We start from the raw sequence: 22,458 nt of genomic DNA on the forward strand, positions 1-22,458 counted from the left end.
ATATTTTGTTACACGTATTTTTATTTAACAACATTGTTCTTTATTTGTATGGGAGGTGGGCAGCATAAAAAATAAACAGGTTAAATATAAAAAAAATAATTGATTTATTAATGCATTTATTAATGCATCTCTCTTACAAATTCTGGGCGTCTTACAAGATGAAAAAATTAGTAGAGGCAAGGCTGTAGATCCCCTCCTTTGTTTACAAATTGTAATTAAAGCTGCCTGTAAATTTTAAATTTATATTTATACACATTTTAAATTTATATTTTAAATTTATTCCCGCAGGTCTTAATATATCCAGTGCTTGCTCTTCCAATTTTATCACAACAACCCTGTCAGGTAGCTCAAGCTGGGAGAGAGATAGCTTGATTATGTCCCATAAACTTGTTTTTGACTCCACATAAATAAGAGTTTCTCCATGATGAGCGATTTCCAACCTGGTCCTTCAGCTCTTCCAATGGTGCCCTCATCGTTCTTGTACATGAGTCCATCCATCTTATCCCCGATTGTCCTCTTCTCCTTTCCACCATGCCCAGCATAATGGACATCTGAAGAGAGCTGATGCAGTGGTTCATGCCCTCAAGTCAACGTCTGCTCTTAGCCACCACGCCAATTTTCTCCAACCTGGTCTTTCAAGTCTCTTTCAAATCATGTACTCGTCACCCACTACCACAATTGAGTCCATTCATCTTGTTCTTGGTCATCCTCTTCTTCTCTTCTCTTCCACCTCTCTCAGCATGATGGACTTCTCAAGGAAACTTGGTCTTCAGATTGGCTGACTGGGTGCCCTCAGGTCAGGGCCAACTCTAAGCAACACCATGGATGTTCTCCAACCTGTCTTTCGAGGTTTCCAAACAACGTACCCGTCACCACCACAATGGAGTTCATGCCCCTCGCTGCTGGTCAGAGTGGGAGAGATCGGTCATAAATTTGAACTTATTAAGCAACTGGTCAATGTCCATGGAGATTCTCAAGTGCTCCAGGTCAGGGTTGTCCCAAAGGTGCATTTTTCAGGAAGCAACTGGACTTTCTTATTTTTCTTTGAAGACGTTTCACTTCTCATCCAAGAAGCTTCTTCAGCTCTGACTGGATGGTGGGGAGTGGAAGGATATATACTCCTTGCAGACAGCTGGTCATTTGCATTCTTTTAGAGCAGTGGTTCTCAACCTTTCTAATGCTGCGACCCCATAATACAGTTCCCCATGTTGTGGTGACCCCCAACCACTTATACATCACCGGGTGCCAGGGGCGTGGCCAAAGAAAAGGGGGGGAAAATGGCGGACAGCCTTGTTTGGTGACCCCTATGAAATGGTCGTTTGACCCCAAATGGGGTCCCGACCCACAGGTTGAGAACCACTGTTTTAGAGAATGCAAATGGAGGTTCCATACACATTTGGACTACTCAGGACACAGGTAAGCCTCCAAGTGGCCTCAAGGACCCTCTAAATTAAGGATGCAAATGACCAGTTCTCTGCAAGGAGTATAAATCTTTCCCTTCCCCACCATCCAGTCAGCGCAGAAGAAGCTTCTGGAATAAGAAGCGAAACGTCTTCAAAGAAAAACAAAGAAAGTCTAGTTGCCTCTTGAAAAAGGGATTGGACAACTCCAATTCAAGACATATATGAACCTATTCCAAATCTTATATAGGAATCACTATTTCACAGGTTTGTCTTTAAAGTCTCTTTCTCTAAAATTTAAAGTAAGGCAGTTTAGGGCAAAAAAAGAAAAGCACGTTTAGTTCTTCTTGACTTGCTAATTTTGGGGTGCTCAGCGCCCCATTTCCAAACATTTTGACCTAAGATCTGTAATTCCTTTTGCTTCTTCCAGATTCCCTGGACTGGAGTCCCACTGCTCCCTGACTTTTTTATTACATGGCCATCCAAAGCGAGCGATGAAACACTCCAGTCTTTAAAATCTGAACGGATTTAAACGCCCGCAATGGGCCAAACACCTGTTTCTTTATGACAGCTTCACGAGCCACATGGAAGAACACGGTGAAACCGTTTCTTCTCCCATGTTCTCCGCGTGAAAATAAAATAAAATAAAATAGCTCAGGAACATCCAGCGAAATCACAGATGACAATGTTGCTTTGCAACAAAAATATTTTTCCTCTCCTTCTTTACATAATCGGTTTTTCACAAGGAGGGGGAAGAACAGATGGCCGATGACTTCGTGTGTTATTAAAGCACGTGTAAACCCCATTAGGTGTGAATGGAGTTCGATGCATGGGCCATAATTAAATGTGGGATGTGGTTAAAATGGTTCTGCCCTTGGGTTACGTTCTGACCCGAATGGCAAGTTTAAGATTTCTGGTTTAAAAAAAAAAAAAAAAGATTTTCCCCATCTTTTCTTGGCTTAAATCTGAATCCTAAAAACTAGCCCTGTTCTAAAAGATGCTCAGAATAGGAATAAGTTAGCGGAGAGCAAAACCCCCATTCCCTGTTAGCATGGATGATGTTACCTACTTGGATGGTGAAATGTCTGCAAGAAAATAACCAAGGTCTTTTTACAAAACCCACTGCCCAAATTTAACAAAAAGCTTTCAATGCCTGATTTTCCTTGATATTTTACAGCTTATCTGCAAGTCTGCAAGAAACTTCAAAGCAGCATCTTTTCAACTTAACTGAAAAATGCCCCCCTTCCTATCCATGGTGGTTAAAACTGATGTCACAGTGGGTCTCTACAGTGAACCCTAGAAAATAAATCTGAGTAAATATAGGTAATCCTCAACTTAACAACAGTTTATTTAGTGTCTTGTCTCTTTGTCTCTTCCTGTCTTCTTTCTCTCTCCATCTCTTCCTCTCATGTCTCTTCCTCTTTTCCCTCTCTTCACCTCTTCCTGTCTTCTCTCTCCATCTCTTCCTCTCCCTTCTTCGTCTGTCTTCTCTCCCTCTCCATCTCTTCCTCTTCCCTCATCTCTTCTCTCCATCTCTTCCTGTCTTCTCTCCATCTCTTCATCCATCTTATCTTTGTCTCTTCCTGTCTTCTTTCTCTCTCCATCTCTTCCTCTCCCTTCATCTCTTCCTGTCGTCTCTCTCCATTTCTCCATCTCCCTCTTCCTTTCTCCATCTCTTCCTCTCTTCCTGTCTTTTCTTTCTCCGTCTCTTCCTCTCTCCCGTCTTTCTCTTCCTGTCTTCTTTCTCTCTCCATCTCTTCCTCTCTCTTCATCTCTGTCTTGTCTCTTTGTTTCTTCCTGTCTTCTTTCTCTCTCCATCTCTTCCTCTCTCTCTCTTCCCATCTCTTTCTCCCTCTCTCTCTTCTCTCTCTCTCTCACACATACACACAGTTTTTCAATATGAGCTATTTGCAACATAGCAGCTTCAGGTAATGGAAGAATAAATTACCACGGGTCCTTCCGAGTCAAGAGCAGAGTTACTCACACGTAAATTTGTGTTGCGAACAGCCAGAGAACAACCTTTCCAGAATTCTCCTCAGACTTAAGTGCAAGGATATTATGCCTTCTCATATGCTTCTACTGGAAAAGGGTTGTGTGTGTGTGTGTGTGAGAGAGAGAGAGAGAGATTGTGGCACTGTAAGACAATGGAGCTGAATCTAGTTGCCCAAGGAATCCAGCTGCAGGCAAACAAGCCCAGGGTATTAAACACATTGTCGTTCTGCTGTTGTTTCCTTTGTCGGGATGAAATGTTTTGACAATTTGTCGAGAAGGCAGGCTTGCTGAAGTGACAACCGGAGGAGAGGGAAACTGAATTTTAAACCTTGCAGCAGCCTTGCGGGGAAAACACTGTTCAGATTTTGCAGCCTCTATCTCCATCAACAAAGTGAAGAAAGCTTCAAATGAAATTTGTGGTTCTTTATTAATACTTAGCAACAAGCAGGGGGTCTGCCCCTCCCCACCGCTTACACAAAAAGGGATGTGAGGCCCTCTGTAAATATTGAGAAGAAAATATGAACCCACACCTTTTCAAGCAAATTCAGTCAATTTCAGCATAAATATTGCAGGATGTATATGAGCCACACTAGAAAAAGAGAGAGAGAGAGAGAGAGAGAGAGAGAGAGAGGGAGGGAGGGAGGGAGGGAGGGAGGGAGGGAGGGAGGGAGGGAGAAGGAAAGGAAAGGGCCGTACACACATACAGTATGATAACAGCTGCATAAAGCATATTATTCAAATCCAAGCTACAGTTAATGCACAAATCTTTTTTCCTGCAAAATGAAAACTCCTCAAATTAGCTGGCCAAAATTCCGTCTCTAAAAAATCTCGCTCTAATCCAGATTGTTGATACCAGGACCGTCTCTAAAATAAATAAAACAATTGGTTTTAAATGTTAAAACGTGCCTTAGCGAATAGCATCGCAACTTGTGTTATTCCTTTCAAGATCAAGCTGAACAACGGAAGAGACAGAGACGGCTTTTAATTCGTGACTATGATAAAGCTATAGGGTGGTTTTCCTTTTTTTAAATGCTCAAAGTGGTTAATACCGACAAGTTTTTTTTTTTAAAAAAATAAAAAATAAAAAAAACAGTAGACGTGGTTACAGAAATAGAACATGACTGCCTGTACTTCTGGAGTTATATAATATATGCCAAATGCTGGATATAAATGGCTTGATGCAAAGATGTGATTAATCACAGCTATTGGTTGGTCTCTGGTTTGACTCAAAGGCAGAAAACATATCGATGGACATAAACAAAGGATCTAGGCACCATTATACAGGTAATCTTTGACTTGCAGGTTTGTTTCGTGGCCGTTCTGAGTTACAACAGCACTAAAAAAAAAGCGACATATGACTTTTTCACACTTATGACCATTGCAGCACCCTAGGGTCATGTGATCAAAATTCAGATGCTTGGCCATTGGCTCAGATTTATGATGATTGCAGATGACCCAGGATCACGGGATCAACTTTTACAATCTTCCGATGAGCAAAGTCTACGGGTGTGGCTAGCTTATCAACCGCCGTGATCTCCTTAACGACTGTGGCAAAAAAAGGTCGTAAAATGGGGCAAAACTCGCTTAACAAACGTCTCGCTTCATCAACAGAAATTTGGGGCTCGAAATTTCGTTAAGTCGAGAACTACCTGCATTTAAAGTCAAGTCCCCACGCTGAGCTTGATTTTTCTGGTGACTTTCAGAAGACAGATCCGTCTCGCTTGCCTTTTTGTCCTCTTGCAGTTATGGAAACATAGTGTGAAATGATCAATTTATGTTATCTCCTGAGAATCTGGTCTGTTATTCTTTGTTTTTTTTAAAAAAGCAAGTTTCTAGTCCTTGGCGTTGAAAAGACATGCATTTAAAAAAAAAAAAGGCCTATGGCAAAACAGCCCTTGTTTCATGCATTAAGACATATTGCTTCCCTTCAATGCCCAGCCCATCGTTAATTAAATAACAGAATAACAAAGTTGGAAGGGACCTTGGAGGTCTTCTAGTCCAACCCCTTGCTCAGGCACGAAACCCTATACCATTTCAGACAAATGCCTGTCCAGTCTCTTCTTAAAAACCTCCAGTGATGGAACAACCACAGCTTCTGAAAGCAAGCCGTTCCACTGATGAATTGTTCTGTCAGGAAATTCCTCCTTCGTTCCAGGTTGCTTCTCTCCTGGATTAGTTTCCATCTGTTGCTTCTTCTCCTTTACAAACAGAGCAGTTTCTAAAAGGCAGGGTTATCCGTCTTTCGAGGCGCAGAATGATGGGTTTTGTGGCACAGAAGATGGGTGCCGAGCCCTGCCGTGCTAGCTTATATACTTCTGTCTTTCCAAAGCAGGAAGTTTAATATACATTTCCTAAATATTATCATTATGTAACGTGATCGGTGGGATGCAACAAGGCTGCAGTTCTCAAAACGTCCTTTCTACTTTTCTCTCCTCCAAGTCTGGAGATGACTCGTCCGTCATCTCCCTGGGCTTGTAGGACAGAAACCAACATTGTTCTAACGGATTGAAAGCATCAGCTTCAGAAGACCAACTCAAGGCCAAAGTCCATTCTGACGGAGGCTCTTCTGCAAATCTTTTATAATAAAAGACTCCAATCGCTCTGGCAGCGCATTCAAAAAGGAGAAGACAGAACAGGCCGTCCCACTTTTGAGATCTATCAAGTGTCAATTATTCAACCTGATGCTGTAATTAACCATCCCAGCTGCCAGTTCCTGATCAAACAATCAAGCCATTCATCCTGTCAAGGTCTGTTAAGTCCCAGCAGCCTGGGGAACATTCCACTATAGCAGCAGGTGTACAAGGCAGACGGTTACCTGCCAAGGAGGAGAAACGATGCCGGGAAAATCCAGCAACTAAGCACCCCACCCAAAATCAATCCAAATCCTTTCTTTTACTCTTCAGAGAATAACAAGACTTGGAAAGGGCCTTTGAGGTCTTCTAGTCCAGCCCTCCGCTCAAGCAGGAGATCCTCAACCATTTCAGACAAAGGGTTGTCCAATCTCTTCTTTAAAACTTCCAGTGTTGAAGCACACACAACTTCTGGAGGCAAGTCGTTCCACTGATTTAATTGTTCTCCTAACTGTTAGGAAGTTTCTCCTAAGTTCTAGGTTGCTTTTCTCCTTCATTAGTTTCCATCCGTTGCTTCTCGTCCAGCCTTCAAGTTAACCCTCTCTTCTTTGGGGCAGCCCCTCAAATATTGGAACACTGCTATCATGTCACCCCTAGTCCTTCTTTCCAGTAAACTAAACATACCCAGTTCCTGCCACCGTTCGTTCTTCATATCATTGCAGCATTCCCAAGATAACATGATCAAAATCCAGATGTTTGGCAGCTGACTCAGATTTATGACGGTTGCAATTTTCTGGGATCGTGTGATCCCATTTTGTGACCTTCTGGCAAGCAAAGTCAGTGGGCTAGCCAGTTTCACTGAGCGACCGTGTTCCTGATTTAGCAGCTGCAGTGATTCAGTTAATAACTGTGGAAAGGAAGGTTCACAAATGTCTCGCTTAGCGACAGAAAGTTTGGGCTGAATTGTGGTCGTAAGTCAAGGACTACCTTTCTCCTACTCCTTCGTCAGCAGGCAAATGACATCTGACAGCTGCCCGTTTCGAAATGCCAGTGATTAAATAATAGTAAACATGCACATCTAAAAAAGTGATTCAAATAAACCAGGGGTCTTCAAACGTGGCCGTTTTATGACTTGTGGACTTCAACGCTGAGGAATTCTGGGAGTTGAAGTCCGCAAGTCACGAAGGGGCCATAGTTCCCCCATGCTGGCTCAGGAATTCTGGGAGTTGAAGTCCGCAAGTCATGAAGGGGCCATAGTTCCCCCATGTTGGTTGAGGAATTCTGGGGGTTGAAGTCCACAAGTCAAAAAAGGGCCATGTTTGAAGACCCCTGAAATAAGTCCTCTGGGATAATTGTTTTTTTTTTAAAAAAAAAGCTAAAGATACAGACCAGTAGGGAAATAATAAAACAGTTAAATAAATAAATAAATGACACAGATGACAATTACACAAGAAAAATAAACCCCATGTTTGGCAATTTAAACCGCAACTTAGGTTACCTCAGCTTAGCTTATGGATACTGTATGACCATATATGAGTTTGAAGCAGGTTTGATATATTAAATAATTGGAGATTGGGAAGAGGAGCAGTAGATTCTTATCACTTCCTTCTACTTCCATTTTCTAAAATCTCGTCGCTGACCTTCTTGGCTAATGTTTTGTTTGGTATACAAGAGCACCAACAGAACGAGACGGTTGACACCCCAATCCTGAACTTAATACTGAATTTCTCTGCGGAAATAAGCCATAGCTTCTTCAACGGTTAATTTCCAAAAGACCCCCCCAACACAGCCCCCTTTCAGCTGAACGCGATTTAAGTAATTTCCAATGGCGCCTCCTCAATTAAAACAACAGAATCACAAGAGCTGGGCCCTTGGAGATCTTCTAGTCCAGGGGTCTTCCAACTTGGCCCTTTGATGACTTGTGGACTTCAACTCCCAGAATTCCTCAGCCAGCATATGCTGGCTGAGGAATTCTGGGACTTGAAGTCCACAAGTCATCAAAGGGTCAAGTTGGAAGACCCCTATTCTAGTCCAGCAACCCTGCTCAAGCAGGAAACCCTACACCATAAGAGGTGAACACACATTGGAACTTCTCAAGAAGCAAGGCCTTCAACTCCTCCAGCCCATCTGAACTCTGTTTTTACGATAAGCTTGAGCTATATTATCACTTCAGCCTGACTGACACCTTCTCCGTTCAAGCCCCGTCCCTTGACCGCGGAAAACCAAGTCAGCCAGAAAGTTAAGTCTACCCTTTCTCTTCCTGACGATGCCTCCAAGAGAAGCTTGGCGCTCCTGCCCTACCCTTTCTCCAGCTGTAGAGTCTGACGTTATACCACCCATGGGTTAAGGGACACGCTGGATGGGTTTTCTCTTCAAGGTCAAATCGAGGCCTTCATTCTAGGCGCCATCTTTGGTTTTTTTTTCAAACATGGAAGAGCTAATCTTAAAAACTTGCTGACCCACTGGATGATTTGGAGTTCGACCGCGTTGCAGATGTTGCTTTTGGAGTTGACGCCCTTTCAGTGGTTGGCACCGGAGCTGAAGAAGCTGAACAGGGAACTCTGTTTGCCATCCTCCACAGGGCAGGGTTTGGGGTCTCTGAGACAGTCGGCGACGATGTCCTTTGGCTCACGGAGGAACAGCACCAGGACAGTGATGTTGTCAGTGGAACCGCTTTCTTTTGCCGCGGCCACCAGCTTCTCCGCCGTCTGAAGGCCATCTCCGTGGTTTCGCGTTAAGTGCTCCAAGACGTGGTCCACTACCTCGACCGGCTGGATGGCATCGAAGAACCCATCGCAGGCAAGGAGGATGTAATCCTCCGTCCCCGTCAGCTCAAAGGATGCGCCATCCGCGCAGCCGGAGATGTAAGGTTTTTGCAGGAGATCCCCTGTAAAAAAAAAACAAAACAAGAAACTGGAGATAAACACAGACAGTTCTCGATTCATTTAGTGACCGAAGTGACAACAGTACTGAAAAAAGTGACTTATGACTTGTTTTTCACTGTAGCATCCCCGTGATCAAAATTCAGACGCTTGGCAAAGTCAATGGGGGAAGCCGTATTCGCTTAACGACTGTGTTGCTAATTGAAGAACAGCAGTGGTACTCGTTAACTGTGGCAGGAAAGGTCATAAAATGGGGCAAAACTCACTGAAAAACTGTGTTGCTGTCATATATCAAGGGCTATTTGCACACCTAATAATCTGAGCGAGCAGGAAGAACCGGTTGCCTTGAATATTAACGCGCACTTCTGGGCGTCTATTGAAAATATTAAAAATATCACTGCAGATGCTTTGGGAGTGAACAGCACGAACTTTATTCTTTAATGGGCACTGTCAGGTTTGAGTTACTATGGCAATGCACCGCACGGAACAATTTTTAATGGGAGCGTCTCAGTGGCAGCCAAAGTTTTGTGAGATGCCAGTATTTCTGTGAATATGAAAAAGAGGCAGCCTGGTGAATGGAACGGAGATGGGATGGGATGGGATGGGATGGGATAGAATAGAATATGGAATAGAATATGGAATAGAATATGGAATAGAATATGGAATGGAATGGAATAGGAATAGAATAGAATAGAATAGAATAATAGATTTGAGCTCAATTTTGGTTCAGCTGAGGATCACCTATGCATATTGTCCAACTAGCTTTAGAAAACACGCTTACCAATAGCTCTGGAAACAGCCAGAGTGCCATTAACACGCCAACAGTCCATGTATGTTATGCAACCCCCTAAATCTTCTATGCGTTGTCGCTCGTCCTGTAAAGGCAAGGAAACACACACAAGGTCCTTCCAAGTCTATTATTCTTCGATTAAAAAAATAAATCAACAATAGGGAAAGAAATCCGCTTTTGGGACAATGGAGGATCTTCCAAAATAGGTCAATCATTGTTTTTATACCAAGGTGAGCCAAAATAAACATAAATTGTGAACAACTACAGGGCAAGTTACCTCTCGTTCTGGTTTGTGAGGTTCCATCAGAGTTATAACTTTTCCTTGTTGGACCAGCATCACTTGCGAGTCCCCCAGCCAGGCTATATGTAGTTTGTCGTCCACAAGGAAACAAGATACACCCGTGGTGCCGCTCCGCAGCTTCTGTAGACAAGTTTTGAAAAAGCGTGAAAAGTTATTTCCTCCCCCCCCCCAAAGGCTGAAATACAACACAAGAGAAAAAGTCACACCTGTTGGTTAACCACACGGCAAAGACAGGTCTTCTATTAATATTCTGCTAAAGGATACAGCTGGTTCTTGACTTATAAAAGTTCGTTTAGCGACTGCGCGTTGTTACGGCGGTACTGAAAAAAGGGACATGACCTTTTTTCCTGGGGTTTTCATTTCAGCCTCTGCACAAGGCCCGTTTTAGGTATGACAATTTTCCTCCTAAGCTTCCGGTTTTAAAATTGAGCAAAGCACGGGGGAACTGGTACAAAAACCAAGCTTTTTTTTTTCTTTTTTTAAAGAAAACAAAAAGGTCTTTGTTACTGGGGTGAGTTCTGTTTCAGCTGAATAATCACAGATCTGTGATGGCTAATAGCGAAACTGTGACAAAAATCGTACTTCCTGCATGCGCAAAACCACATCTGCCATTAGGCTGGTGTATAAAACACGCAAAGCACGCTCCAAATCCATTAATAAAGAAAAACTTTTACAGCAGTTCCTGAAACCTGATCTTTTTTCTCGCGACTGCAGACACGAGATTGAGGCTAACCACGGCCAACTGTTTTCTAATCCCTTAGAAATAGTCCTTAAATAGTCCTCAACTTACAAAAATTTCAGACTAGAATTTTTGTGGTTAAGCAAAAGACAGTTTGTGTCCCCGCCTTGATTATTTTTACAAATATCTCAAAGTGGTAAACATATCCAACACACTGTCCTCCTCCTATTTTTCCCACAATGCTGTGAGGTGGGTTGGGCTGAGAGAGAGGGACTGGCTAAAGTCACCCAGTTGATTCTCATACCTAACCCGGGTCTAGAACTCCCAGTCTCTTGGTGATTGGCCCAATGTCACCCAGCTGGTTTTCATACCTAAGGTGGGACTAGGTCTCCTGGTGATTGCCCAAAAGTTACCCAGCTGGTTCTCATACCTAAAGCGGGACTAGAACTCCCAGTCTCCTGCTCATTGCCCAAAAGTCACCCAGTTGCTTTTCATGCCTAAAGCGGGACTAGAACTCCCAGTCTCCTGCTCATTGCCCAAAAGTCACCCAGCTGCTTTTCATACCTAAGGTGGGACTAGAATTCCCAGTCTCCTGCTCATTGCCCAAAAGTCACCCAGCTGCTTTTCATGCCTAAGGTGGGACTAGAACTCCCAGTCTCCTGGTGATTGGCTCAATGTCACCCAGCTGGTTTTCATACCTAAGGCGTGACTAGAACTCCCAGTCTCCTGGTGATTGCCCAAAAGTCACCCAGCTGGCTTTGTTGTAACTTTGAACGGTCACTAAACGATTTACGACCTCTCTCCAAACTCGTCCCCTCACTTTTACACGTCCTCCTTCGGCAACGAACCCTTCGTCCCTCCCCCCCTCCGCCGCCACGCACCTCCCTCCTGGCTCTCGAGAGGAACATCTCGTCCGTCTTCTGGAAGGCATCTCTCAGGGCTTCTGCTGGGCTGTCCAGGAGCTTCTTGTGATGGGCCAGGTTGAAATGCAAATGGGTGGCAGCATAGTTGGCGGCCTCGATGCCTCCGTGCCCATCGTAGACAGCAAAGTAGGCCCGATCGACGCCGTCCTTTCGTTGGCCAGGAGGAGTCAAGACAGAAGACAAACACAAAAGCTTAAAAGAAGTAGCTTCTTTTGGAGAGAAACGAAAGGTGTGTCTCAGCCCCACCCAGATGTTTTCCAACAGCAAAGCCCATCAGAGGTGGTTAAATGGGGCAAGGATAAGGAAGGAGTGGAGACAGAAGAGAAGATCTGTAATTCAGTGTTAAAAGAGAGTGGGTATTGAGGAGAGGAGGAGGAGGAGGAGGGAGAAGAGGAGGAGGACGACGACGACGACGATGACTATGGATCTTTGGTGCTCTCTGAGCTTGGTGGTTTTCTTGCAGATGTTTCATGACCCAACTAGTTAACATCATCAGTGCTAGAAGGGGGTGAAGTTTGTGGAAAGAGGAGGAGGAGGAGGAGGAGGAGGAGGAGGAGGAGGAGGAGAACGAGAGTGACTATGGATCTTTGGTGCTCTCTGAGCTTGGTGGTTTTCTTGCAGATGTTTCATGACCCAACTAGGTAACATCATCAGTGCTAGAAGGCAGTGAAGTTTGTGGAAAGAAAAGGAATAAAAAGGGAGGGAAGAAGGAAGGAAGAAAGGACTGTGAGGCCCTTGGTGCTCTCCGAGCTTTTCCTGCGGAGATTTCATTACCAAACCACCCTCAGTGTACTGATGATGTTACCTAGTTGGACAACGAAACGTCTGCAAGAAAACAAGCAAGCTCAGAGAGCATGGGGGACCCCTAAAGTCCGAAATTGCAAATCCAGAATACGTGAGCGTGATCACGGAGGGCCATTTCTGTCCGCCTCTTCTCTGTAGCTTCCAGAAACTCACCTCCAGGCCAAACAGCTGGTTAAACTCCGGAAGGGAAACGTGCCTGTCTTCCATCTTCCGTCGAGTGTTACGAGTCGCGTGGATCGAAATCTGAAGGTAGCGCTTAGCCGGCTTCAAGGCTGGAAGCTCTTTCTGCCACTCGCCGCAAATATCCAAGAGTTTGTTAAAGAAACGGCACTGCAAAGGGGCAGCTTCCAGCCCTGCGGTTGAATTAGAAAGGATTTCACTGAGACACGTTATTTGGAAACCTTCAGGGCCCCACCTGCTTATCTTCCACCTGAGCTTTACAAGATAGTCCTCTTCTTACGGCCGCAACTGAACCAAAAATGGACATGGCTAAGTGACTTTTGCCCCGTTTTACGACCTTCCTTGCCGTAAAGCGAATCTGCCTTCCCCACTGCTGGTCCCCAGAACACCGCAACTGTCATAAATGGGAGTCAGCTGTCAAGCATCCGAATATAAGTTCGGTTTCCAGCCTGAGCAGGGGGTTGGACTAGATGACCTCCAAGGTCCCTTCCAACTTTATTATTATTATTATTATGGATCATCGCACAGTCAGCCGGATGTTCAGACTGGATCTGGCATTTTTGTCTACCTATCAAGTCCTTGCCAAGGACCTGGGATAGGCAGATGTGGATGTTTGATGGTATTACAGATCTCGTCGCAGGATGGAAGCAGTTCCTAGTAAGGCCGCCTTTTGCAATTGACTAAGGGGGGATTTGTCAATGCCGATGGTGTCCAAGTGGTGCTCCAGTTGTTTTGGTGGTATTATTATTATTATTAAATTATTACGCGACCACGGAGATACTGCCACGGTCCCAAGCCACTTTTTCCAGTGCCGTCGTAACTTCAAACGGTCACTAAACGAACTGTTGTAAGTCAAGGACGACCTGCATAAACCACAATGTACCCCTTTTTGATGTTTTTCAATTAATTAGGGAGAAAGAGACAAAGGCCATCGGAGCCAAAATAAGGGGCCTTTTGTAAGAAATTGTGAAGCACCCAAATACTTACAGGTTCCGCCGTCGCCAGTGTCACCTTGTTCTGCATTCTGTTTTTTAAAATCACTGAGGTCACTTTGCAGAGTCCCGAGGACTGTGGCGTGAATTAAGGAGGCGGCGAGAAGAGGGGGTGCATCCCTAATTACAAAAAGAAAAAGAAAAAGATGGGGTGAGCGAAAGAGCCGTGTGGAGAGAACAAAGAGTGTCCAATAAAGGAGACTATTTGTAGCTCAGGGTTGAAACGAGGGGTCCTGGGTGTTCTCTGAGCTTGTCGGTCCTCTTGCAGACGTTCCATGATCCACGTAGGGAACATCATCAGTGCTAGAAGGGAGTTGAGTTTGCAGGGAGGAGGAGGAGGAGGAGGAGGAGGAGGAGGAGGAGGAGGAGGAGGAGGAGGAGGAGGAATGTGGGGTCCTTGGTGCTCTCTGATTTTGATTGTTTTCTTGCAGAAATTTCATGACCCAACTAGGTCACATCATCAGTGATAGAGGGGAGTGGAATTTATGGAGAGGAGGGAGGGAGGGAGGGAGGGAGGGAGGGAGGGAGGGAGGGAGGGAAGGAAGGAAGGAAGGAAGGAAGGAAGGAAGGAAGGAAGGAAGGAAGGACGGACTCTGGGATCCTTGGTGCTCTCTGATTTTGATTGTTTTCTTGCAGAAATTTATCTATCATCAGTGATAGAGGGGAGTGGGCTTGCAGAGACGAGGAGAGGGAGGGGGAAGGGAGGAAAGAGGGCTCTTTGCTTGCAGACATTTCATGACCCAACTAGGGAACACCATCCATGTGAGAAGGGGGAGAGGGCTGTGGAGAGGAGGAGGACAACTGTGGGGGTCCTCGCTACCCTCTGAGCCTGGCTGTTTCCTTGCAGACGTTTCATTACCCAACTAGGCTACCTAATCAGTGTTAGTAAGGAGTGGGATTTATATAAACCGAGAGCAAACGTGGCTTCTTTATGGCTTATAGCTCCTACAAACTCCACATCAACTCCACAGGCCTTGTCAACCACAATTTTGCAGCAATTTCGTCCAGACCGCTTCAAACAATCCGTTCACTTTCTAACCTTCTTACATATCCCGGCTTGAAACGGTTCGCCTCTTTCCTAGACAATGCAAGGGGCTTATTTTCGGTGCTGAGCTAATTCTTGGAATTTCCTGTTATTCTCCCTTTCTCAAAATAAATAAATAAATAAACCGTATTCTGCCCCACAACTGGAAACAAATCGCTTCCTTTTTCCTTTCAAAATTTCCTACCGGATGCAGCCCGTCGGCCTCTTTTGGCGTGGGGGAGACGTAACTTCCTTGCGAATCACAATTATCTGGCTCATCGTAAGATTAAAAAAAAAAAAAAATCCACAATACACACATTTCACACACACACACACACCCCGGGTGTGATATTCAGTCATGCAGATTGCACTAAAAAGGGTTTGATTTTTTTTCACAGTTGAAACCCAGAAAGGATTCAGTCTTGTTCGTTTAATTTTTAGGCTGCAACGCCGGGCAGCTTATCGATTTGTACAACAAATGGGAAAACATAATTAAAATATATTAAACTACTAAAACTATAGTAGTCCTCAACTCTCAAGCACAGCTTTACTCAGTTGTGCTGAGCCTGAAAATTATGTTGTTAAGCAGGATGGTTTTTAAGTGAGTTTTGCCTCGTTTTACGACCTTTCTCGCTATAGTTAATAAAACGAATCTGGCTTTCCCATTAATTTTGTTTGTCAGACGGTCGCAAATGGGGATCACCTGACACCAGGACCCTGCAGCCGTCATAAATACGAGTCAGTTGTCAAGCATCTGAATTTGGTTCACACGATGCTGCAGAGGCCCTAAGTGTGAAAAACGGCGCTAAGTCATTTTTTCAGTGCCGTTGTAACTTGGAATGGTCACTAAATGGAGGGTTGTAAGTGAAGGACTACACAAAGATTAAAATGTTAAAATTTCGTGGCTCCATACTGGAGAAATATAACATAGCCCCTGGCTATGTTTACAAGGCGGGCTTATTTCTCCATTCCATGAGGACTAGAAAATGCGAGACACGTTTTGACTTGCTCAAAATATTTCACTTTTCAAGGGTAAACCTTGCCAAAATGACAGCAACCTGCCAACATCCTTCACCGTTTAGAACAGGCTCCACTAAACCGAATGAGCAACACACAGAATTTCAGGAAGTCCTCAACTTACATAGTTCATTTAGTGGCCATGAATAACAGCACTGAAAAAAGGGACTTACGGCCATTTTTCAGGCTTCTGCAGCGTCCCTATGATCAAAATTCGGACGTTTGGCAACGGACTCATAGTTATGACAGCTGCAGTGTCTGGGGATCAGGTGATCCCCTTCGTCAACTTTCTGACAAGCAAAGTCAGCTGGATTCACTTAACAACCGTTGTTACTAACTTTAACACCGGCAGCGATTCTTTAAGTGTTGTGGCCCGTAAGGTTGTAAAATGGGGTAAAACTCACAACGACTGTCTGGCTTAACATTGGAAATTTTGGGCCCTGCTGTGGTCATAAACTTGAGGACTTCCTGTCCTGTAAGATCAGAGACAGCATCCAACTTGCAACATTAACAGCCTTTTCCACTAATGTCCACAATGGAATTAAAACAGTTTCCCAGCCAGGACTGTGGATTTATCAACCTCAAGATTAGCCTTTGAAAGAACCTCTGAGATAAAACTAAAAAGCTATTCAGAAGCCGAGCTCAAGGTTCTGGCTTAGAAGCATTTATCTAACCATTGTTCTGTTTACTTCCAGACTTCCTTTCATGAAAGGACACTTTGAGGCCAGTTCAAAAGAAGAAAAAGATTGCATAAAGAAAAAATACAAAAACTTCCTGGCGCATCCTGGCCAACCGTTAGGACGTCTTGTCAACAAATGCCCAAAATATTAAACCAGACTCTCCATCATTTTGACCAAAACAAACCACACAGAGGGAAGATGGGGGGGAAGATGGAGGTAAATCACCACCATCCCAAAGTCTAGTCAAAAGGTCATAAAATCAGCCGTGACTCACTTAACAACCCTTTGGAAATTCTGGTCGTTAAGTGAAGGGCTAACTCCATCAGCCTGGCTAGAATTAATCTGGGTTAGGTGACTTTCCTTCTTAGGTTATTGCAGGAACCGCTTGAGTTGACACCAGAGATTCTGGAAGGGTTTGAAGTGAGGAACTGGGTTAGGCATTCAACGCAAAGCTAGCCCTGATGATGTTACCTAGTTGGGTCATGAAACGTCTGAAAGAAAACCACCAAACTCAGAGAGCACCAAAGATCCCACAGTCCTCTTCCTCCTCCCCCCTCCTCCTCCTTGCAAATCCCACTCCTTGTAGCACTGATGATGTTACCTAGTTGGGTCATGAAATGTCTGCAAGAAAACCACCAAGCTCAAAGAGGACCAAGGACCCCATCCTCCTCCTCCTCCTCCTCCTCTCCACAAACCCCCCTCCCTTCTAGCACTGATGATGTTCCCTAGTTGGGTCTGCAAGAGAACCCCTCAGCTCACAGAGCACCCAGGACCCCACCGTTCAACCCTGAGCTACAAAGAGCCTCTTCTATTGATTCCAGGCAAATGCAGCCTTTAGAAAACCATGTGGGGACAACAACCCCCCACATCTCCTATACTCCACACACCCAACCCAGGGGCCAATTACCCCGGCCCACCCAGCTGCCACCTCCAAAGCCAGTCCATTCGCCCCCTTCAGCCAAAGCAGCCCACCCACCCAGAAGAAAAAAAAATCCCAAGAAAGAAAGAAAGAAAGAAATAGATAGATAGATAGATATGGAGGGAGGGAAGGAAGGAGGGAAAGAAGGAAGGGAAGGAAGAAAGGAAGGAGGGAGGGAGGGAGGGAGGGACGAAAGAAAGAAAGAAAGAGAGGGAGGGAGGGAGGGAAGGACGAAAGAAAGAAAGAAAGAAAGAAAGAAAGAAAGAAAGAAAGAAAGAAAGAAAGAAAGAAAGAAAGAAAGAAAGAAAGAGAGGGAGGGAGGGAAGGAAGGACGAAAGAAAGAAAGAAAGAAAGAAAGAAAGAAAGAAAGAGAGAGAGAGAGAGAGAGAGAGATATGGAGGGAGGGAGGGAAGGAGGGAAGGAAGGAAGGAGGGAGGGACGAAAGAAAGAAAGAAAGAAAGAGAGAGAGAGGGAGGGAAGGAAGGAGGGAAGGCAGAAAGAAAGAAAGAAAGAAAGAAAGAAACCGCGAATCCTCCCACGCGAGTCAATGCAAAATCCCGAGGGCCCCCCGGCCCTGGTTGCGTTGCAAAACCCCGCGTGGAGCGAGGGGGGGGGAGAATAAATACAGAAAGAGAGAGGGGCTCGCGGAATGCCTCCTCCTCCCCCCGCCCCCCCCCCCCGCGAACGCGGGTGGCCTCCCACGCGCCTCCTTTAGCCAAGCTCCCGAGCCAGCCGGGCCCCCTCCCCACGCGTGTCCGGGCTCACCGCCTGCCCAGGAAGCCGCGAGCCCGCTCGGCCAGCTCGGCCGCCGCTTCGTCCTCCCGGAGCGGGCCGGTGGGAGCGCTCCAAGGCAGCGGCTCGGCGGGGCCCAGCGGGACGGGCCAATCGCGCAGGAAGGCGGCCAGCCAAGCGCGCTCCGCCGGGCGAGCCATGGCCGAAGGAGGAGGAAGAGGAGAGGCGGTGCCCGGCGGCTTCCAACGGCCGCCTCCCCGGGGCTGCACCGCGAGGCTGGGCTGCTTGGGGTGGACCCAGCCCGGCTGGCTTCCTGCAAGCCCCCCCCCTTTCCGAATGGGGAGGGGGGGAAAAGGGAAAGGGGAGGGCGCCCCCCCAGCTTGCGACACCAAAGCCCCCTTTCTCCAGCTTCTCCCCCCCCATGCAAAACTTTTCCTCTTTGGAGGGGGGGCAAGGCAAGGAAAAGCCCATGCAAAAGTTTTTTTTTCTTTTTTTCTGAAGGGGGGGAAGCAGCCAGGGGGCTTCCCGGGGGTGTCCTTCAATGCAAAAAAACAAACAAACAAGCAAAGCACGTTTCTTTAAAACCCCCCCCCGTGCAAAAATATTTTCTTTTAGAGGGGAGGCCAGAGGGCTTTCTGGGGGTGTCCTTTAATGCCAACCCCCCCCTCGAAAAAAGACACGATTCTCTACCCCCCTTTGCAAAAATTTTCCTCTTGGGGGGGGGCAAGGCAAGGAAAAGGCCATGCAAAAGTTTTTTTTTCTTTTTTTCTGAAGGGGGGGGGAAGCAGCCAGGGGGCTTCCCGGGGGTGTCCTTCAATGCAAAAAAAAAAAACCAAAAAAAACCCCAGCAAAGCACTTTTCTTTAAACCCCCCCCCGTGCAAAAATATTTTCTTTTAGAGGGGAGGCCAGAGGGCTTTCTGGGGGCGTCCTTTAATGCCAATCCCCCCCCCCCCGAAAAAAGGCCCGATTCTCTACCCCCCTTTGCAAAAATTTTCCTCTTTGGAGGGGGGACTTCAAGGCAAGGAAAAGGCCATGCAAGTTTTTTTTTCTGAAGGGAGGGGAAGCAGGGAGGTGTCCTTTAACGCCCCCCCAAAAGCATGTTTCTCTAACCCCTCCTGCAAAACCTTTTGTTTTACAGGGGAGACCAGAGGGCTTCCTGGAGTGTCCTTTAATGCCAAAAAAAAAAAAAACCCACCCCCCAAAAAGGGGGGCACGATTCTCTATCCCCCCCTTGCAAAACTTTTCCTCTTTTGAGGGGGGGGGACCAGCTGGCAAGGACCTTGCCTTGTTCAAGGCAAGGAAAAGCCGCACTGGTGCACCAAAACATACTATATACTTACTATACATGTTGTATATAGTATGTTTTCAATATGTGTTATGTTTGTGTACACTTGGAGAGGAAGCAACTAAATTTCTTTTTTTTAAGCGGGTGCCACTGTGCTCACAGGGAAAAAAAATGACAATAAAGGTTATCTAATCTAAACGCCCTGCAAAAGTTTTTTCTAAAATAAAATGCACAATTCTCTACACACACACACACACACAAAACCACGGAAACGTATTTCGGGGGAATTTTTGCTGATCTGACAGTTCTAGTTTAGCAACTGGCAACTCAGCCGCTAAGCAGAGCCATCGCTAAATGAAACCAGGGCTGTGCTTATAATCTTGTTCTCGGCTTCCCTTTGCTTTGCAGTCCTGCCAAGGTCGTAAACCTGAGGACCGGCTGCAGTTACTACTTCTTCCTCACCATCATAACTGCAGACGGTCCCTAAATTTAGGAATTGCGCTGTCCTTGGGACCCTCTTCAGCAGAGGGTCTTCAAACGTGGCCCTTTTGTGACTGGTGGACTTCAACTCCCAGAATTCCACAAGTCCTAAAAGGGCCACGTTTGAGGACCCTCTGCTCTCCAGCTTCGTCATTGGCTTGCAGACGTTTCATTACCGAACTATGTAACGTTATCAGGGCCATTTAGGATCAAATAAGACCAAGGAAGACGAACGGAAAGCAGCTTCCTCCGGGATTGTATTACGAAACGCTTCCCGCGCCACGGCAATCATACAAAATAAGCCGCCAGGGCCGCCATCTTGTCTTTCGGCTTCTTGGGGGGCTGCCTCCCCCCGAGCCGTCGGCCCTTCCCTCGTCCTCGCCCCTGCCTTTTCCCTTGCCCGCCCCGGTGCATGGGGTGCTTCATGGCGGCGTGCTTCAGCTCCACCAGGTCCTGGAAAACCGGGTCGCAGAAGACGCAGCCGGCGTGCTGGGTCTCCCCGCCGGGGAGCGGCGACTTGGCCTTGTTGAAATCCACGTCCACCAGCGCGGCGTCGCAGGCCTCGCAGGTCTCGGCCGACACGCGCACCTTGTGGGCGTTTTCGAAGAAATGCACGACCACGTTGCATTTGTTGCAGGCCATTTTCCACTTGGGCCCGGAGATGGGGTCCAGCACCAGCACCCCGCTTTCGCACTCCACACACTGGCCAATGCCAAGCAGGTTGAGCGAGTGCTGGCAGCTGGGGTGGGTGCATTCGTTGCAGCCCATTCCTGGCGAAGGCGGGAGGAAGCAAGGAGAGAGGCTGGGTTTCAAAACGCAGGAAGTCCTCGACTCCCAGAATTCCCCAGCCAGCATGCTTTAAGATGGGAGGACTTCATCTCCCAGAATTCCCCAGCCAGCATGCTTTAAGATGGGAGGACTTCAATTCCCAGAATTCCCCAGCCAGCATGCTTTAAGATGGGAGGATTTCATCTCCCAGAATTCCCCAGCCAGCATGCTTTAAGATGGGAGGATTTCATCTCCCAGAATTCTCCAGCCAGCATGCTTTAAGATGGGAGGACTTCATCTCCCAGAATTCCCCAGCCAGCATGCTTTAAGATGGGAGGGCTTCATCTCCCAGACTTCTCCAGCCAGCATGCTTTAAGGCAGGGGTGTCAAACTGCTGGCCCGCGGGCTGGTTGCATCATGCGGAGGCCACGCCGACCCCCGTTCCAGCAATGCAATACATCCCAATACGTCACCTGACGCGGTGAGTTTGACACCCGTGCTTTAAGGTGTGTGGACGTCAACTCCCCAAATTTTGGGAGGTGAAATCCATCCGTGTTCACCTGGGCGAGGTTGAGAAACCCAGGATTGTATAGTTTCTGTCTCCTACTAAGTCTCACCTTTCTTCATATCCCTAAAAGGAGGGTTATTGTAACAATAAGGGCAGAGTGGGTAACTCTTTCCCCTGGATCCAGACGACCACAGCACCAGCTCAAAATCATCCAGGGGGCATCGCAACTCTTTGTACAGTTTGATTGTCCCGTTCTGGGGGAGGCTGTAGGTCTCGTCGCAGTGCGAGCAGTGAAGACGGCTCGGCTTGGCCTAAAAAAAATAAAATAACAAGCACAAAGCTCAGAACTTCTGGAGAAGCCGGTTCCCATCAGGTTCCTGAAATGACCAGTTCGTTTTTATTCCATTTTTAGTTAAAAGAAAAAATAGAAGAAGTCCATAAAGGATATTTTAGCCTTTTATAAAAATACCTCCCTCTTTATCAAATGAATCATTTTAGCCAGCTCTACAAAGGCATTCATAATCCATTCCCCCATTAGAGGTATTTTTGATTCTTCCCTCTTTTTTGCATTAAAATAAAAATATATCACATCGCAGATCTCTTTCCTTACGTGGGCTTAAGGATTTTCTTTTACCTGGATGTATTTCATAAAACGATGACATTTGCCGCATCGGGAGAGGGGCTTCCCTGTGGCAGCCAGAGGTGAAAAAGACACTTCCATTAACTCATCCATGCCTGCAGGGAAGGGAGGGCAGGTGGGACAAAATGGGCAGATAATTTTACAAGTGCACGCCTGGATCGCCTTTTCAATTTTAAAAAATAATTTTACTTTTTGGCAAAGGAAAAACATTTAGAGATAAAAAGAAAAGTAAGAAAAAAAGGGACAAATAAATAGGGAAGGAAGGAAGGAAGGAGAGGGAAAAGGAAGGAAGGAAGGAAGGAAGGAGAAAAAGAAAAGGAATAATAATAGTAATAATAATAATAAACTTTATTGTCATTGTATGAAATAAGAAGAAAAGGAAGGAAGGAAGGAAGGAAGGAAGGAAGGAAGGAAGGAAGGAAGGAGAGAGAGAAAGAAAGAAAGGAAAAGAAAGAAAGAAAGAAAGGAAAAGAAAAAAGAAAAAAGAAAAGGGAGGGAGGGAGAAAAAAGCAAGAAAGAGGAAGAGAGAAAGAGAAAGAAAGAAAGAGAAAGAAAGAAAAAGAGAAAGAAAAAGGGAGGAAGGAGAAAGAAAGAAAAAAGAAAATAGGGAGAAAGAAAGCAAGAAAGAGGAAGAGAAAAAAAGAAAGAGAAAAAAAAGGAGAAAGAAAAAAGAGAAGGAAAAAAGAAGATATGGAGAAAGAAAGCAAGAAAGAGAAAAAGAAAAGAAAGAAAGAAAAAGAATGAAAGAGGCTTCTGATCTACAGCAGTTATACATTTATATTTTATTCACTCTGTATAACCGTGTATAACTCTTTCGAATTCATAACCAGAAAAGACAAACCACTGAATTGTTGGACAGCTCCTAAGAGTCAAGATTCAGTGGATGAGTAT

At 45.7% G+C, this 22,458-nt stretch overlaps 2 protein-coding genes across 6 annotated transcripts in view; both read right to left on the reverse strand.

Moving 5' to 3' along the window:
• Positions 1-7,733: 7,733 nt before the first annotated feature.
• PPM1F (protein phosphatase, Mg2+/Mn2+ dependent 1F) lies at positions 7,734-18,226 on the reverse strand. The gene is made up of 7 exons (XM_039332399.1): positions 17,919-18,226; positions 13,509-13,633; positions 12,495-12,694; positions 11,496-11,684; positions 9,912-10,055; positions 9,626-9,719; positions 7,734-8,849 (listed from the first exon to the last, which is right to left on the reverse strand). Exons 1-7 carry the CDS (start codon positions 18,083-18,085, stop codon positions 8,482-8,484), a joined length of 1,287 nt encoding a protein of 428 aa, XP_039188333.1. The 5' UTR covers positions 18,086-18,226; the 3' UTR covers positions 7,734-8,481.
• A 1,660-nt stretch (positions 18,227-19,886) lies between these two features.
• The window catches only part of TOP3B (DNA topoisomerase III beta), a 32,014-nt gene continuing 29,442 nt past the window's right edge, over positions 19,887-22,458 (reverse strand). For 4 of the 5 annotated variants that reach the window (XM_039332290.1, XM_039332289.1, XM_039332291.1 and 1 more), the window contains 3 exons: positions 21,562-21,662; positions 21,037-21,238; positions 19,940-20,421 (listed from right to left, as the gene is read on the reverse strand). In XM_039332290.1, coding sequence (XP_039188224.1) covers positions 19,940-20,421; positions 21,037-21,238; positions 21,562-21,662 — 785 coding nt within the window. Of the gene's footprint in view, positions 20,422-21,036; positions 21,239-21,561; positions 21,663-22,458 lie in introns of all 5 variants that reach the window. The other variant, XM_039332288.1, reaches the window with a different exon arrangement.

This window comes from Crotalus tigris, unplaced genomic scaffold, assembly GCF_016545835.1.
Source record: "Crotalus tigris isolate CLP2741 ecotype Arizona unplaced genomic scaffold, ASM1654583v1 scf7180000024461.2689607, whole genome shotgun sequence".
Taxonomy (NCBI): Eukaryota; Metazoa; Chordata; class Lepidosauria; order Squamata; family Viperidae; genus Crotalus; species Crotalus tigris.